The sequence below is a fragment of the Fundulus heteroclitus genome, chromosome 20, assembly GCF_011125445.2.
Source record: "Fundulus heteroclitus isolate FHET01 chromosome 20, MU-UCD_Fhet_4.1, whole genome shotgun sequence".
In the NCBI taxonomy this organism is placed as follows: Eukaryota; Metazoa; Chordata; class Actinopteri; order Cyprinodontiformes; family Fundulidae; genus Fundulus; species Fundulus heteroclitus.
In genome coordinates this window covers 15112852-15131277 of record NC_046380.1, presented here as the reverse complement: position 1 = coordinate 15131277, position 18426 = coordinate 15112852, and the positions used below count along the sequence as shown (strand labels likewise).

General features: G+C 39.5%; 1 protein-coding gene across 7 annotated transcripts in view; it reads left to right on the top strand.

Moving 5' to 3' along the window:
- arhgap9 (Rho GTPase activating protein 9) overlaps positions 1-18426 on the top strand; it is a 74539-nt gene that overhangs the window by 48203 nt on the left and 7910 nt on the right. For 5 of the 7 annotated variants that reach the window (XM_036151837.1, XM_036151833.1, XM_036151835.1 and 2 more), the window contains exons 10-19: positions 150-211; positions 698-785; positions 3050-3145; positions 3461-3559; positions 6232-6337; positions 6728-6847; positions 10462-10560; positions 11979-12056; positions 14030-14083; positions 14908-15042. In XM_036151837.1, the coding sequence (XP_036007730.1) occupies positions 150-211; positions 698-785; positions 3050-3145; positions 3461-3559; positions 6232-6337; positions 6728-6847; positions 10462-10560; positions 11979-12056; positions 14030-14083; positions 14908-15042 (937 nt within the window). Of the gene's footprint in view, positions 1-149; positions 212-697; positions 786-3049; positions 3146-3460; positions 3560-6231; positions 6338-6727; positions 6848-10461; positions 10561-11978; positions 12057-14029; positions 14524-14907; positions 15043-18426 lie in introns of those variants that run through there. The other 2 variants (XM_036151838.1, XM_036151839.1) reach the window with 2 other exon arrangements.

Sequence of the window (18426 nt, the reverse complement as noted above, 5' to 3'; positions counted from 1 at the left end):
TATATATATATATATATATATATATATATATATATATATATATATATATATATATATATATATATATATATATATATATATATATATATATATAATATGAGCATTGTCGGTTTTTATGCCCGTTAAGCCCTTTGCTATTTTTTTCCTAGGAGCTGGAAAAGGCGGGCCTCTTGAACAAAACAAAGATTGCAGAAGGAGGCAGGAAATTGAGGTGAGGCTGTATTATATATTTATAAGTTTATCGATAAGTTAAAACAATGGTCCTGTCTGGAATTGAGGTCCTGTTCTGCTGTGTTTGCACACATTTTGATAAGAAAAAAAAGTTTTTTAATATGGACACATTTAATATACTCATGTTGACCTGGCAAACTAAGTTTTTTTTTTTCTACTTAGGTTTTATGGCAAAAATTATTTGAAACCCCGGTAGACTTAGGTTTAAAGTTGTTCTTTTTTCTTTCACCTTTTTATAACATTTTATCATCTTTTGGCAGATGCCCATCTAATTTGTTGTCAGAAACAAGCTTATTGATTGAGAGAAAATAATTTTTAATCTAAATCTGCCAGGTGTTTGAATAATGCCAACTACTGCTTTTGCACCAGAAATCACAACAACACTCAAGCGTATTGGGAAATTCAAAGAAATAGTTTGACACAGGGAGGAAAGAATAACAAAATGTGTGTTTTTTTTATGATTCAGGAAAAACTGGAGTCCCTCATGGGTGGTATTAGTTGGAAACAGTCTGGTTTTCTTCAAGGATCCAAAATCTCAGACACCTTCCAGCTGGGTGAGAGTTCAGATTCACAACATTTTTTTTGTCTTTGTTTTCTTTTTGTCTAGATTGTTTTAGTAACCCATAAAGAAATATGGAAAAGTTAAAAATACATTTCTTGGTTTCAAGATGACAATTGCAGGCAAAGCTTACTGAGAACATTTTGCCCATGCAGTTGTGTTGGATTTGCCTGTGCAAATGCTCGGTTATCTGGATCATCACAACAGCAAACAGGCATAAAACAGAAGCAACTGGACTTTCGCTCAGTTCCTTCTGAAAACGTTTCTACACCTATCCAGGAGTCAATTCTGGTGTCTCACACTTGAGCAACCTGGAGCTGGTTTAGCTGCTGTTTTTAAAGGACATGGAGGCGCATCCTAGGCGCATCCTAAGGCAGAAATAGATCAAAGATTTACCCGCCACTGTCCCGGGTCATTAGAAGCTATTGCTTGGTGTGAATGGAGTTGGAAACGCTGGTTGGAAACAAGGCACACCACATACAAAACTCCTCAGACTTAATTTCTAATGTCCGACACCGGAGACTGGCACCAGGGGAAACTATTGTTTCTCTTTGGACATCAGAGGCAGTGAACACGTTCCAGCTGAGGCAGGACTCAGCTGGAACATAATGCATCACTAAAAGACAGAACCAGTTTAACACCAAACCAGATTTGTGACTTGTTGGACCTCTGTAAATACTGTCTTTGTATGAAATATGTGGTTGAGAGACAGACAGAAACATGGGTTTGCCATGGGCTCACCAGTGTACAATTGTGACTACTTTGTACATGGAGGAGATGGAGAGGATAGCGCTCAGCACTTATAAGGGAACACCACCAACTCACTGGTTTAGATAAGTGGATGACACTTGGGTCAAAATCCAAATCAAAGAAGTTGAGGCATTCACCAACCACATCAACTCAGTGGACAGCAAACATAAGGTTTACCAGAGAGGATGCCTAGAACAACATGTTGCCCTCTCTGGATTCTGCGGTACACATTGAGGAAGATGGGAGTCTCAAAATAACTGAGGTCTACCGGAAGCCCACACACACAGACCAATATCTGCATATTGGTTCACATCACAAACTCTGAGTTACCGGGCTGACAACATTCCCTCTGCCACAGAGGAGAAACGTAAAGAAGACAGGTACGTCGGGAAATCACTGCAAGTCTGTGGTTACCCAAAATGGGACTTTGTCAAATCAGCCAACAAAGCTGGCAGAAAGAACAACACAGCGTCAAACACAGAGGAGAGAACAGAGAGACACAAGAACATATGTTTTAGGGGTTTCTTAGAAACCCAGGAGAATTTTCCCCAAACACAACATACCAGTAAATTTCTAACCTAATAACATCCTCAGATAAAAACTGGTTCATCCCCAAGACAGAACACCCAAACCACAGCTGAGTGGCGTTGTGAATGCGATCCAATGCAGCGAGGACTGCTCAGACTCCTACATTGGAGAAACTAAACAACAAGTACATAAACACATGGCGCAGCGCAGGAGGGCCAGCAGCTCGGGACAAGATTCAGCAGTACGCTTGCACCTCAAGAACAAAGGGCGTTATTTTGATGACAATGATGTCCAGATTTTGGACAGGGAGAGCTTGAAAGAGGGGTGAAAGGAGCCATCTTGGATAAAAGAGAAAAGCCAACACTGAACAGAGGTGGAGGATTGCTCTTCCCACTCCTCCGTGTTTACAGCTCACTCCTCCAACACATTCCTAAGAGATTACAGCAGCAATCTCGTATTTATTCAGGTGACTAAGTACTCCACTCACACCAAGCAATAGCTTCTAATGACCCAGGACAGTGACGGGTGGATGATTAAAAACAGCAGTGCGCCTACTACAGGTTGCGAGCCACCACAATGGATCTGGCTAGGTGTCGAAACGTCTTCAGAAAGAACTGAGTGAAAGTCTGGTTGCCTCCAATTTACGCCGTTTTGCTGTGTTGTGTTTGTTTCAAACTTCAAATTAAGCAGAGTGGTGAAATCTTTTGAGTCCAGCTTCATGGGTCCATGTTACAGAAATCAGCAACCCTTATTAATCCCAGCCTAAATGTTGGTTTTGATTTAATTGGGCATGGGTTAGTTACTGCCACCGAGATTTTAAAAAGCTAGTGTCCAAACAGACAAAGAGTTACTTTATCATTCTTAAGTTTAGTCTGTGTTTTTTCTATTTGTTTGTTTAAATCTGTCTATGAATATCAAAATAATACATATTATAGATATCATTCACATTCAGTGATTTCATTGCCTGTTAATCAAACTCAGAAACCAGGAAACAGCCGTCCAGAGAGCAGCGTGGATTTAAGAGGAGCAAAGCTGAACTGGGCCAACGACCTGTCCAGCAAGAAAAATGTCTTTAAGGTAAGAAACTCTTTAGTTTAATGAAAGTAGAGTTTTTAATTTGTTTTATTCAGAAAAGGACAAACATTGTTCAGAGTAATTGTTAATGTAGATGGTGCACTCTGGTAGCAGAATGTAATTCCTGGAAGAAAACAGTCACTTTTCAGGAGGGAAGTAAAAGTGGCTGGATGACTCTTCAATGACCCAAAATGAGACAAAATAAGGAGTTTAAATTTAGCTTTCCAGAAAAATATTGCAGAATCTGGTTGGGATTACTGTTCCAGCAATAAAAAAAAACAACAGTGTTTTCCAGAGAATTTTGTCTGTGTGTTTTAGCTGCGGACAGTCACCGGCAACGAGTTCCTGCTGCAGTCAGAGACGGACTCTCTGATCAGAGAGTGGTACAACACCATCAAGAATGTCATCGTCAGGCTGGTGAGATAAACGCACGCACAGAAAACAGGAAGTTGCCGTTCACCACTTCTCTGTTAGTGGCTTTACTAGCCTCTATTATAGAAAAGCGATTGCTTCAGTTTGTATTTACTTTCCCCACTTAGACTTTTGTCTGCTTCAGGGGTTGTGCTTACTTGTCGAAACACAAAAACTTTTACTCAGTTTTTCATGATTTACATGCATGTTCACCCTATGGATTCAGTACTTGATAAGGCCCCATTCACAGTGGATTAAGACAGCAATACAGCAGTAGGAGACTACTAGATTTTACCCTTGGTCTTTTTGGGGTCTCAGAAAGGACGTCTGGCCCACAGGTAGCTTCATATTACATAAGAGTGATATTCTCTGACTCTTAATCATTTGCAAAACCTGTTGTCATGGTGGTTTATCATCATTGTGACAGCCTGATTCCCCATGCAAATCCTGGGTTTTGCATGGGGTAGTGCAGATATGTCACCTGAAAAAAGGACTGTCCACGCTGGTACAACCTTATCTTTGACATCGCTGAAAGAAAGTCATGGTTGAGCTGTTAATACCACAGGTACAGTGCACGTTGCGCCTAGCCTCTTCTCTCGCAGCAACCAGAAAATCTCACCAAGGAGCTGCAATAAACAGCCCATTCTTTCTGTGCCAATATATACGGCTCCAATATGTGCTGCGGTCTGCGATTTGGAAAAGCATGCACACCGTCAAATTGCACCCAGCATCGGCTGCGCCTGTAGCTGGAAGGGTGAAGGATGCAGTTAGTTTTACCTGTTGCAGTCTAATTGTAAAATATACCTTTCTGGCTAGATTTTATTGTAGATATTTTTTTACCTGCAGATGGAGGGAGGAGGAGAAATACAGGCTTTTATTAAATAATGTCAGAATGGCTGTAATGTGAGGAAAAATAAATAAACTGCTTCAGGTGTCAGACCCTTAGTGTAATCAGCTCAGGGTGATCAGTGAAGTCACACAGATATTATCTGATCTTGGATGCAAGATGTTTTCTTAGCTGCAACACGTGCAACCTCGCAGAGAGCTGTTCCAGAGTAAAAGTATGCTCCATTTGGACTGAACATCGCCTCCCCTGCATCTTCTCATGCAGCCGATAAGCTGAGGAAAAAATACAGATCTGCAAATTGTGGGTTTTTTTTTTAAGGAAAAGTAGCTCAATCCTCATGTTTTAATGAGAACATGTGTATTGTAAGAAATACACAATTCTTGATTCAGGTTCACTGCAACCCCCCCCCCCCCCCCCCCCTCATAATCTTCCAGACAACCTTTATGTGTTTTCATCATCATGTGGTCAGTGTGATTTTTCTCAGGTCCGAGTAAGTGGGTGTTCTGTAAAAATATTTTCCGATTTCTTGTTTCACTCTCAGTTGCGCTCACAGGAAAACCCCACTCACTGTCATCACAGTAGGTGATTGATGGTCTTCCTCTGTGCCTGATCTCAACCTGATGTGATTCAGACTCAGTTTCATTAAATTTCCTCTTTTGGTGTAACATTTTGGAAAATCTGAAGCTATTCTTAATGTCATTCATCTGGACGGTTATTTTTTTGTCTCCTCAAAAGAACCCAAGACGTCACTAATGGTAAGGCAGATAAAGCTAATGAACCTGCGTATCATGTTTCCAAACATCTTTAAAATCCAGATGACTTTTCCTTGTAAACACTATTGACACCATTGACAGGTTATGGCGTCCCAGTCTCAGATGTGTGTCTTGACAGCTTCTTCCGTTAATTATTTAACCTTCCACACTTTATATATAAAAAAAAAAATATTTCAAGTTATGTTCAGTGTTTGTTAGTTAGATTTGGGTAATCATGTACTTTTTCAATTTTTTTCTAAAATGTCTATTTTTGAGAGCACTTATATAACATAATATAAAAATTCATCTGTAATATATAATGTCTCTATTTTTTTTATTTATGATCATTCAATATTTTTCCTTCAATTAATGTATCCTCAATAAAATTACTAAAACTGCACCTTTTACCTGTGCTCCTGCTAAAAAATAATTTATTTCCTTCTATGAAGATGATAAAGTTTGTGATCTACATATTAATAATGGTGTGATTGTTAGAAGAAGAGAATGTTTGTGTCCCCATTTCCTCCACTGTTTAGGTGGTAGATCAGCCAAACGGCTCTCTTTGTTTCCACCTCTGTCTTCCCAGCTTAAGACACTTCCAGCAGGATAAACGAGCCTAAACATACAGCCAGCCCTCTAAATAAATTGTTTGGGTCCAAACTGGCTCAGTTAAAGTCCAGACCTAAATCTAATTAAATCTGTGTTAAAGTCTTGTATTCTTAATTGCAGTAAAAGGTGGTTGTATACAGTTTTAACTCAGGAGAGTTGAATATGCAGTTTTCAGATTTTTTATTTGTAAATCTGGTATTTTCCTTCCTCTATAGAATGTTGTTCTTTTTCGTGGTCAATCACATAAAACCCAAAATTAAATACTTTATGTTTTCGGTTTTAATATGATAAAATGCCAACAAAGTCAGTGGGGTTAAAAAAGAAAAAAAGTAAAAAAAATAGTTCTTCAGTTTTTCTAAACATCTTTAAATAATGTTTTTAGACTTGGAGGCAAATTCTACATAAATTTAGGGTTTCTTTAAAATTTTTGCCCAGTGTTACTCATGTTGACCTTTCTGTCTGCTCCTTAGGATCGGGAAAACCCGCTAGATAACGTCCTCCAGTACTCTCTGAGGAGAGCTGGCAGCGTGGAGATGCTGGACCACAGTGGCGACGAGGATGAGAGGAGAAATTCCCGTAAGTCGTGACCATTTGTCGCCTCGGATCACTCCACAACAGCTGCCTTCCTGCCATTCCTGCCCTCCTCTCACAGCCTATTTCATAGCCTCTCTCTGCATCATCACTTTTTTTTTCTTTCTCTGAACCTCCACGCAGGGTTCTTGCATCCCTCTATTCTGACCTCCATCATCTCCTCTATCAAGCCCACCTATATTCTAGCTCAACCCCCGTGGCAGATAATCCCACCTTCAGTCCTGGCTCACCTGCGCCGTCGCCCAGCGCTCCCGCTTTTCATTCTCACCACCATCCCTCCTCCTCTGTTCTCCTGGCCCGCAGCCGAACGCCCCGCACTGACCTCCTCTTCCTTGTCTTCCCTTTCTGCTGCCTCCTCTTCTTCTCCCCGTGTAGTCCCTCGCTCTGTGTCCAACCTGGAAAACACGGAGAGGAAGAGAGTGAAAACGAGGCTGAAGAAGCTGATCATGAAGAGACCTCCTCTGCAGGCTCTGCAGGAGAAAGGGCTCATTAAAGGTAAGATTTCTGTCTTTAAAGCTTCAGTGCTGTGATATTTATTCAGCAGTATATGTGGGGAATCATGAAATTATGGGTTATTATTACAAGACTTAAGTCTTAAAGCAGAATCGCCAGATTTTATTTTATTATATAACGTAATTGTGCTATTTTAGTGAAGCAGATTAAAGTTATAATGGTAGGCAGGAAGTGTCAGCAGTTATCCTGCAGTGATGCCACATCCCCTGGTGAATGTGTGATGCAATCCTCCTGATCTGTTTAGTAAGTAACTTTTTTTTTATATACTAGTAACAAAACATAATTTATTCATCCTTCTTTAAGCCAGAGTGGGCAGTCGTGTTCTTTAAAATATTCTTTATGAACCGTTGAATAAACCGCGATCCAAGTGCTCTCAGATGAAAATACTTCAGCACCTCATCTAGGCTTTGTTTTCAGATGCTGGGTGAAATAAGTAAGAATTTTTTTTTGCATTTCTAAAGAAAAGAATCATTGTTGCTGCTTGATTAATACAGATACGCATGCATCCTGTCCTGTTAGAACTACGGGTGGAAACTTGGCCAATAAAGCCATCGTCCTACATTACAAAACAACCTCAGATGGGCCGATTCCTCTAGAAGAGATTGCAACAGAAAATGCAGTAATATTTAAATTGTTAGCAGCAAATCTACTTGCAGATTTCAAACTATATTTGAATAATTTGCATAACCATCCGTATCATTGTCCATTTAAAGCTTGATGTTTTTAAAAATGTAACAATAATGTATTAGATGCTTTGGAAAAAAACTCAAATATCACTTTGATATCTTTCTCTTTTTCTTTTCTTTTATATGGTAGGCTTTTTTTTATCATTTATTCCCAACCGAAAGGAGAAGGATTATTTTGTGTTAAAGGGGGCACATAATGCATAAATCCACTTTTTAGCCCATAAATAGATTTTATTGTGTACTTGGAGTCTATAGAAGTGCAGAAATTGCACTTCTAGAATTTAGTCTCTCCAGGACCTGTGTAGATCTATTTTTAATCTGTTTGGGTCATATTTTTCAACCTGTTCAGTTTTCTCTGTTCTTTATTCCATTTTTTTTTTAACAATTACGTCAAAGTACTTGCTACAGTACAGCTAAACAAGGCCTTGAACTTCCGGCTTAGCAGTTTTGGAAATCCACCATTTTTATCTATTTGTTCATTTTCCGCAATTTTGTAGTCCGCAAATTTGTATGCCAAAGCACAAATTGAGAACCCCCTAAAGCTTTCATACAAAATACAGAAGAGTGACTATTTGTATGTCTCGCATATTTCAGACATAAAAGGAGGATATGTTAAACAATCACTGTTACTTGCACTGTTACCTTTTACCATATTATATACATGTATGTGAAACACACAAATATTTAACAGGATTAATATAATGAACTGAGGACATTCTTTTTGTGGTTAAAAATCAAATGTGTACAGACAGGGAGTTAGACAGAGACATTAAACCACAAACTGGATTCTGGTCACTTTGTGGTTACTAACATCTATTTTAGTGTAGATTGTCAGTCTCTTAGATCACCATTATAAAGTGAAGCATAAAAGCAACTGTCACGGCCTGACAACTGATCATGCACAAAGATAGAAAGCAATTGGTTTAAATAAAACCAATTTAAATAAAAAAACAAGAAAGCAGAATCCATGGATGGAGTTCCAGTTCAGGATTCAAATGACCCAAAAGCCGCTTCTTGCACATGATGTTATAAAGTTAAATTAAGGTATTTCATGAAGAAATGTCATCGGAGCCTTATTTTATCTTTTACACCTCAAAATCAAATATATGGATATTAAAAAAATTGATTCAACAATGTTATGAATCTATTGGGCATCTGAGATGAATGTAGTGAAAGCTTGCTGACCCAAATTTAAAGCGAGTTCTGTTGAAAATATATTAAGTGTGGAGAAAAGTGTTGGGAGAAACGTCTGAGAGCCGTTGCTTGAAGATCTAACAAACTGGCATCCAGAGATTTAAAAGCACTCATTGGCCAGCCCAGTGTGACTGTAATTCACCACAGACGAGAACGACCGTGTGTGAAGCCAGGTAAGTGATGGTAGAGGGCTAGCGGGCTCTCTTTTTGTCAGAATTGGGGAACTGTGAATTATGCTTTTTATTTTTAATGATTTAGATTTTTGGGTTCTACAAATGATGAAAATTTGATCTTTTACTGAACAGATATTCATTCTACGAAAGTCGAAATTTTAAAACTTGTATGATTTATCTTGCTGTTGTATTTTTTTTTTTTATTCTTTAGCTACACTGCAAAAACAGAACTAATAATAAGTAAAATTTTCTTAAAATTAGCATATCTGTCCTTGATTTGAGCAGGTAAATAAGATGATCTGCCAATGGAATAAGATTTTTGCACTTAAAATAGGAAGAACTCATCTCCATCATCTTATTTTAAGTGCAGTATGTCTAATTATCTTATTTTAGGGGTCAAAATACTCATTCCATTGGCAGATAACATTATTTACCTGCTCAAATCTAGGACAAAAACACAAATTTTAAGAACATTTTTACTTTTTTTAGATCCGTTTTTGCAGTGTATGAAACAACTATATGTACCCTGTCTAAAATGTGAAAAGCGATTGATGGTGCCCGTGGGTCGTCTGGGCTGGGATTGGGTTGGGGGTTAGAGCCAGAGTATGGACCGGGTAGGTTGGGTTGTGGGGACTGTTGGGTTAGATGACACACCCCTTTTGTCAGATTAGGTTTTGGACTGCCCCCTATCCTGGGACACCTCAGCTCCTGGCTGGCACCTGGACCCGCTGCTGCTTTGGTGGTCCTCTAAGTCGGTGACTGGGTGCTCGGATGTGTGCTAACTCACTCCTGGCAGCTGCTTCACCAGGCCAAGGTCCCATGGTTCTGTTGGGGCCCCACCAGGTGGTGGGTTGCCCCTGGGCCTCTGTATTTTTGTGCCCATGGCCGGATACACTGCAGCGTAGCTGGCTGTTGGTCGTTTTTGTGTCCATTGAAAATGAAATAGTCCCAGAATAAAATCTAATAAAGCTATTTGCATATATAAATCAAGTGGAGCACTATGGCAGAAGCAGTAATGCTCCACTTGTAAAAGTAAAATCTGTTGAGCTCTTTTTGGCATTAAGACAACAATTCTTAATGCTACACAGGACACGTTAATAAAAAATGAAAAATAAAATGTGAAAAGTGATGTAGTTACATTTTGCATTAACAGTGAGATTATTGAAAAATGACCTTCTACAAGGGAAGGGAGTAATATAGAATATGCTTGTGAGTTTATATGCTGTTACTTGCTGCGTGCTCTTTTTAAAATAAAATAAAAAATAAAAAATACTCTTCCACTGTAGCTGGATAACAGTGCCACACATTTAAGTTTCTGTGTAGTTTACGGAGTACAGTGCACGAGTTGAATTGCATCATCTAGTGAGAGCAAACACGTCTGCTGGGAACTGAGTCAAAAGCGAGGGGGTTTCTCCTGCACTGAAGATCGTTTTCTGAAGATTAACTGCGGCTCGTAGCGCTGACATGATGAAAAAAATAATAAAAAACTTCTAAACAAACATAAAAGACAACTTGCTTTTGTCCATCTGTCTTCGTCCCTCAGATCAGGTGTTTGGCTGCCGCCTGGAGATGCTCTGCGAGCGAGAGAAGTGCACCGTCCCTCGCTTCGTCAGACTTTGCACGGAGGCCGTGGAGAAGCGAGGTACAGTCACCGCAAACACGCGATCACAGCCAACCGTGGACACTTGGGGCAAAACGTCGTGAAATCTGTTCTGTGCATCAGCTGACAGCAACTCTGAGCCCACTGCTTTTTACAGATTTGTGCCATAAATCCTCTAAAGCGTATCTGCTAAAAATAGTTGTGATGGCCCAATGGAGAGAAGAAAAACAACAATGCTGCGATCCGGAGGATCTCATGACAGCTGCCAGCCTGGGAGAGAAATAAATGAGAGAAAATTGACTTGTTTTGAAACAATGCAGCAATGAATATTTCATATACGCAGAAAAAAAAAAACTATTGGGATTTTAAAACCTGGTTTTGATTAATTAAATATGTCAAGGGAGTAGCAGTGCGAGTTCAAGACATTTAAGGCTATGATGTAAGCTATTCAACAAAGTGAGATAAATCATTTTCTATTCTCGTGAAATACCAACGGGAAATAACAAAAATATACTCCACGGTTCCTTAAAGGTATAAATAATAATTACACAGTCTGCAAAAGGTGAACACAATAAAAAATATTACCCGCCTTGGGTTCAGACTTCTCTTTTTAATCTGCTGTCACAGATGTGTGGGAAAAGCTACTGGTTTCGTTTTGAATGTATTATACTTCACACCTCCCACAGTTAGCAAATGATTCATCTGTGTTGATCATATGAAGAAAAACATATAAACTGCATGACGTGGGTTAAATCCCTTCCTTCCCTAAATGTCTCTGATTTGTTCTTTTGTTCCAAACATCCTGAACTGGTGTAACTGAGTCAGATTTGTTGGCAGCCGAGCTCACGCACCCTTTGGGTAAATGTTTTGTGGGACTGAGATCAGGGCGTTGTGATGGTCATTCGGTTACATTGACTTTGTTTTCTTTAGGCCTCTTTATAACTAATCTGACTGCCTGGTTAAGGTAATTATCCACTTGGAAGAGCATCTGTGCCATTAAATTAATGGCTGATTTCTTGAGGCTTACAGGTAGATTAAATATTACAGATCTGTCTTTGCTAATGAGTCCATCACCTTTGTGAAGTTCACCCACACGGCATAATGGTGATTTTAGTGTTTTAGATAAATTAGTCTTTACAAAAAAACTTATTGTGCTATAACTCTGCTGGGCCTTTTTCAGATAAGTGCTAAAATGTTAAGAAGAAGCTCAAAGTATTCAGAGGATGTCATGCAATCATGTAACGTTTTTATTTTAGACTGCTAAAATACTAAAAGCTCTCTTAGATCCACTTCGTCACTCAACTTTACGGACTTGTGCCAAACAGCAGACTTCATTTGCACAATAACTTATTGATACACATCCCTTCTGGTGACTTCTGCATCTGTTAGGCTTGTCAGACATAAACTCTGTACACTCAAGAGATTGGCGTGTCTAACCCGCTGTGGCCGATGTGTTGCAGGACTGGATACTGACGGCATCTACAGAGTCTCAGGAAACCTGGCTGTGATTCAGAAACTTCGCTTTCTGGTGGACCACGGTGAGGATAAAGGGGAGGAGGGGGAAAGTGTACTGTGTGGAGTCTTGATTATTTTGTAATGGACAGTGAAAACTAGCTTGATTGCTCTGGGTTTTTTTTAAATTTCTCTTTTTTTTTTTAGCTAATCGGAAATATATTATCTAAAACCATACAATCATTGTTAAAAGAATGTATGCCCCGGGCTATGTGGTCAGTATTTATATGTAGATGACATGGTCTTTACCATTTGAATATAACCTAAAGTGTGAAAAGGCTCACATCCCAGAATTCACCGTGATTACTTATCAAACAGAGCTGTAAGACAGTGGTGAGGTGTGCTGTAGGTGGGACAGGAGTTCAAGCTGAAAGTGCGAATGGATGGAGGATCGGCTCTTGTTAGCTGTGTGGATGGACAGGTTGACAGACAACGTTAGCCAGGAATCTCCATTGACTGTGACGTTTGCAGATGACCTTGTGATCTGTGTGAAATCAGGGAGCAGGTGGAGGACAATCTAGAGATATGGAGGTATTTCCCTGGAAAGGAAGGGACTGATAACCTGACTCCGCCAGATGGATTTGCTCCGCATAGCCATCTGGAAACCTTCCGTTGAAGTAATTTTGGGAAGGGGCGAAAATACTGGTTAGCTGATCGGCCTATGTTGGTGATAGGCGGGCCAAATAAACCAATCAGATCAACGAAGCATATGACGTACTAACAGCGACGACGAAAACACAACCACAAGCTCTTGCCGAAACCAGTCGGGAGAAGAACAAAAACATCTTTTCCTCTGAGAAAAGCCTCCAGAGCAGTGTTTTGCTCTTATTTCAGCAAAGAAATACTCTGTAATTTCGATAAAACTTGCTCGATAGCCACGCTAACGCTAGTTTCATCGGCTGAAGCCGCCATGTTCTTTAGACTGAACTGTCGCGCTTCTCGTTGCGTCACACCTCAACCCGCCTCAAAGCCAATGCTGATTGGACGTTCGTTTGGTGAACGGCTCCAAATTTTCTTTAACGGAAAGTAGCCAGACTGATCTGCGAGTGAAACCTTGAAAACTCGCGAGATCAGGATGGTCTCACGAGGCTAAGGGACTGAAGGTTAGCCAAAAGCAAGACAGAATACACGTGTTTGAATGGGAGGGAACCAAGTGGAGCTGTGAGGTTACAAGGAGCAGAGATAAAGAAGGTAGAAGATTTTAGGTACTTGGGAGCAATTGTCCAGAGCAACTGTGAGTGTGGAGAAGAGGTGAGGAGATGTGTCCAAGCAATTTGGAACAGGTAGAGAAGTTTCAGGTGGGATAAAAGACCGTCAGCGATACTGAAAGGTTGTACAAGATTGTGGTGAGACCAGCGGTGTTTTATGGCATAGATACAGTGGCACTCATGAAGAAACAGGAGGAAGAGCTGGAGGTAGCAGATATGAAGATGCTGAGGTCCTCTTTGGGAGTGACTCGGATGGACTGGATGGCGGATGAGTACATCAGAGGGTTATGTCAGATGTAATGGAGATCAGAGAGGTCAGACTGAGATGGCTTGGACACGTACAGAGGAGGGATAGTGAGGACATCGGTAGAAGGATGCAGAGGCTGGAACTGCCAGGCGGGAGGCCTAGCAGAGGATGAGAGAGGAGATTTATGGATGGAGTGAAAGAGGAAAAGAAGGTAGTTGCTATGAGAGCAGATGCAGGAGATAGGGTTAATGGTAGACAGATGACTCGCCCTGAAAGGGAAAAGCCAAAAAAAAAGATTGCTTATCAAACGGATTAACTTAACATGGAAAACGTTAGATATGTACAAAGTTAGTAAAACTATGTGATTTACAGGGGATGTGCTTTCTTTCTTTTTTTTTCAACCACACATGTAGATATGTCCTAGGTTTAAAAGTGGCTGTAAACCTGAATGAAATCTGTGACCGCCTGACGTATACTACACATCCTCCGTGTTGATAAAGCGGACGCAGCAGAAATCCGTCTGAGTAACTGTTGGTTTTTGCAGAACGAGCGCTGACCACAGACGGCCGTTTCATGTTCCCAGCGGACCTGGTACAAGGTAGACTCCGGCGGAGGGAGAATAAAATCGGCCAGCTTCCACTTCTAACTCGGCTTGCTTTCTGTTTCGTGTATTGTGCGCTGTGTATCGTGAACGCCTCAGCGGGGGGGAGAAAAAGTCCCCACAATGCCCACCCAGAGAGCTGACTATAGCAGAGCTGAGCTGCCGTGCAGACAGGAGCAGAATAGCATTTTTTTTTTCTCCCCTCTCTTTCTTTTGTCGTTGTTATAATACTGTTTGCTTGATGTGTGTGTCCCTTTAGGTCTCTGTGCTTCAAGATTTCTGATGTAATAACATGCAGCAGGTTGTACAGACAGCTATTGCGCAGTCCACGGGCGCCACCAAGTGGCCACAGCGGAGAACTGTCTGTTCTTTTTACTTGCTTTTACCTGAAAGCTGTACTTCTGACTGATGCTTCTCCTTTTTTTTTTTTTTTTTTTTTTAGAAAAGTAGAAGCTCCTGTTCCCCAAAACATGTGGCTTCTTTGGTCCAATTTGAGAAGCATTAGTCAGACTTGTTAAAAAGAAGTGTGCTTCATCGTCTGAAGTGTGTGTGTGTGTGTGTGTGTGAGAGAGAGAGCAAGCGTAGGTGTTTTGTCTTACTTTTCTAACCCTATCTCCGTCCTGCAGCTACCAGCCTTCATGTTACGCCTCAGCCCTGAAGTGAATTCACTAGCTGCTCACGCCAAATGGTCCAACTGAACTCTCTGTTTCTTTTTTTTTCTCCCATCCCTCTTTCTTTCGCTTCCTCTGACTCCCATTTGTCTGAATTGTTCTTGTCCTCCTCCTGCCCCCCCTCCCTCCTAATCCTCCTCCCGGTCTCAGAGGAGAAGCTGAATTTGGACGAGAGCGAGTGGGAGGACATCCATGTCGTCACGGGGGCTTTGAAACTTTTCTTCCGCGAGCTTCCCGAGCCGCTCGTTCCCTACGGCTTCTTCACCGACATCGTGGAGACAGTCAGTGAGTGTCCGCCTTCAGCGCCCTTTCTCATGGGCTGTTTTATAAACAGCAGTTTATTTAGTCTTTCGCTGAAGACTGAGGAGGAGTGACGTAAAATGGAAGAAAAAAAATAAACCTTAATCGGCCCATCAAAGAGTTAATGCAGTGTCTTGCGACAGTATTTAAACCCCCTGAGGTTTTCACATTTTGTCGTGTATTTTATGGGTTTTTCCCATGACAGACCAATGCAGAGTAGAGCATAATTGTGCTGTGGAAAGGAAGCGATACATGACTTTTTTTTTCTAAAGAATGAAAGTCTAATAATTGTGGTTTGCATTTGTATTCAGCCCTACTGAGTCAGTGCTTTGCAGAACCATCTTCAGCTATACTAATATCTTCAGGTTTTTCTGGGTGAACACGTAAACATGCTTTGATTCAATCAGCCTCCCTATCCCCACAGCATGATGCTGCCGCCACTGTTTCACCTCAAGGAAGTTTAATTCAGTTTTTTTATTATTATTATTATTATTCAGTTTTTCATCTCATGTAGGCCAATACATTGCTCTGTGAGACGTTCAAACCTTCTCCACAGCTTTATCCCTGATGTGCTGGTGAATATTCTCAGTCATCCAGGTCATGGTCATTCCAAAAAAAGTAAAAAAACAAAACAACTGGACTTGTTTTTCGTAGTTGAAGACCTTTTGCTTCCTCTCCAGACGGTCGTTAAAGCCATTAAACCAGCAGATTAAATCTGCTGGTTTAATGGATTTAACGACCGCCCATTACTAAGGGGTGGACCTGTTTCGGTTGAATTTGCATGTTATCTAAGCCATTAAAAGGCATTTGTTTGGCAGTAGTATAAAGCTCGGTACTCCACGTTACTCCAGACTTTTTGAATTGAGAAAGCTTCCCGGAGAGGAAGCGAAACGTCTTCAACTACGGAAAGTCCAGTTGTTTTGTTTTTTTAGTTTTTATCCCTGATGGTTTGCTGTCCCCTTTGATCCATCTTTTGCCCTTTGTTCCCTAGTGTGCTCTAGCAAAGCTTTAACAGGGCGGCCGTGTTTATACATACACATGCAAGCTAACAGTATTTACTAAAGAGTATTTACTTCTGCACTGGATTTTATTCAAGGGTATCACAGTAAAGCGGGAATACAAATACCTGCCACATTTTGTTTTCTCTGTAAAAAAATTGGAAATCATGAGTCTCTTTCACTTTACAATTATGTGCTTCTTAGTATTGATCAATCACATAAACAACAAATAAAATGCATTGAAGTTTGTCGTACGTTGACAATATCTGTACAGTTCTGGGGGCGTTAAGTGCTTTTTTTAGTGTACTGTAAGTCTATTGGTTTCATAAGTAGTTATACAGCAGATGTGAGTGAAAAGAAAACAACTTAAACTTGTCTAAATAATTTGCTTTACCATTGATCCGAAACGGTTTTAAACGTTTAGTTTTTTTTTCTTCTGTACGACGCGACGTAAGCTTTTGCTCTTAGTTTTTTTTTTATCTGTGTTGGGTGATTTTTTTTTTTTAAATCAGTTTCTGAAACACATAGACCACCAGACCACCTGCACAGAATATATTTAGATTTAATCTCTTTGTGTTTATTCTTTGCTTGTTTCATAATGAATGCACAATGTATTTTTGCTCCTAATGAGTCAAAACCAGGACAGAGTTCAATCTGGTGCATTCTCACTTTGTCACCATCAAATGGGAGGTTAAAGAATGTGTTAAATTCACGCTGCGGCCCATGGACTCCTACTTTGCACCTCTTCTGAGTATACAGTGCACATGGAGCACAGAGAGGGCTTTCATGTTAATAACATAAGTACAACCTGTACTGCCTGTATTAGTATCAGTGATATTATTAGGTTTGGATTATCGAAAGAAAAAATGGGGATAAGATGATATTTGGATCAGTATGAGGTTTTGTTGGAGGTCAACCTAGAATCACTACGCTAAATACATCCGTCTATCTATCCGTATTTTAAGCCCGGTCATCTTAAATTATTATTTTGTAAAGGTAAATGACCAAATTTTCTTTCGCTGTCCCCTTTCTCTCCTGTCTTGTCGTTGTTGTTGTTGTCTCACACTTTCATTTGCATCCGTACTTTTGATTTTTTTCTGCACCCGTGCATCCATGTTGCCAGGGGACACTTTGACACGTCTTGTGAATTAATCTGATTTAATGAAGGATGTCACAAAAAGCTGCGTCCCTAGGAGGATCTTTAACTCATTTGAGATCAGCATGAAGTCGCATGGAAGCCAGTAGGTTATAAACATACACACACTTAGCTGTTGGGTGTCCCTCGCCATTAAAAACATTTGTGCTTAACCCCAAATAAACCCAAACTTAAATGGGAATAGTGAATTATTAAAAGTCAGACAAATTTTACAAGATAGTAGATGCGATAATTACTTACTTATATAAAATAGTTGATCTGTTCTCCCCTTAAATATTTTTCACCAGTTTGCTTTAACAAATCTGAGAAGTTGTTAGCATTTAATGTATACATTTAAAGTATTTTTTATCATTTGGCACATTTTGATGCATTTAAAAAAAAGCTAAATGCATAAACTTTATATGGTTTATATCATTAACTTGTGCAAATATTAGGTTTTTAATCATTTTAAAACTTTTACACTGTTTAATTTTTCTACAGACAACAAAGAAGGATTTAGATTCAATAAATTGGTTCATTTGTCCCTCTTACATTTCTTCAAAACCTCCCAAATGACTCCTTCTCTGCAAACAATGTATATTTCAAAAAAATAAGCCATAAGCCAAAATTCAGTTTAGGTTAATAATTTAACAGCGATAAAAATCTTAGTTAATCCAATTCAGTTCGATACAGTAAAGTTCAGCTCAATTTGGCCAAATTTAGATACAATTCAGTTCAATTCTGTTCAGTTGGTTCCAGTTATATCAAAATATAAAGATATATCAAAATGTGTCACAAATAGCTCTACAGAAGTTAAAAATTAAGGAATAACATGCAAACAGTATAAAATCCCACCAACTAATGTGTAACACAGAAATAAGAACATAATTAATAAAAGCTAGAATAAAACGTCAGATAAAATTTAAGACTGAACAAAAACTGTAAATATAGTTTAACCACTGAGCTAAACATTAAATAATATCTAAAATAGCAAAAAATAAATAAAATAGGCAATATAAAAGTCATTAAAATCAAAAGAAAATAAAAAAAACTAAACCAAAAAATACTTATAATTCAGTCAAAAGTAATAAAGTTAAACACCAGATTAATTAAGGTGGAAGTTCCAGAAATGGATGAAATGATTGAATTTGTTTTTAGAAACATCAAATCTCTCAATAGTGTTCAGAAGACTTTTCTAAAGATAAGGGCTTTGATAAGAAAACGAGGCTTTGATGT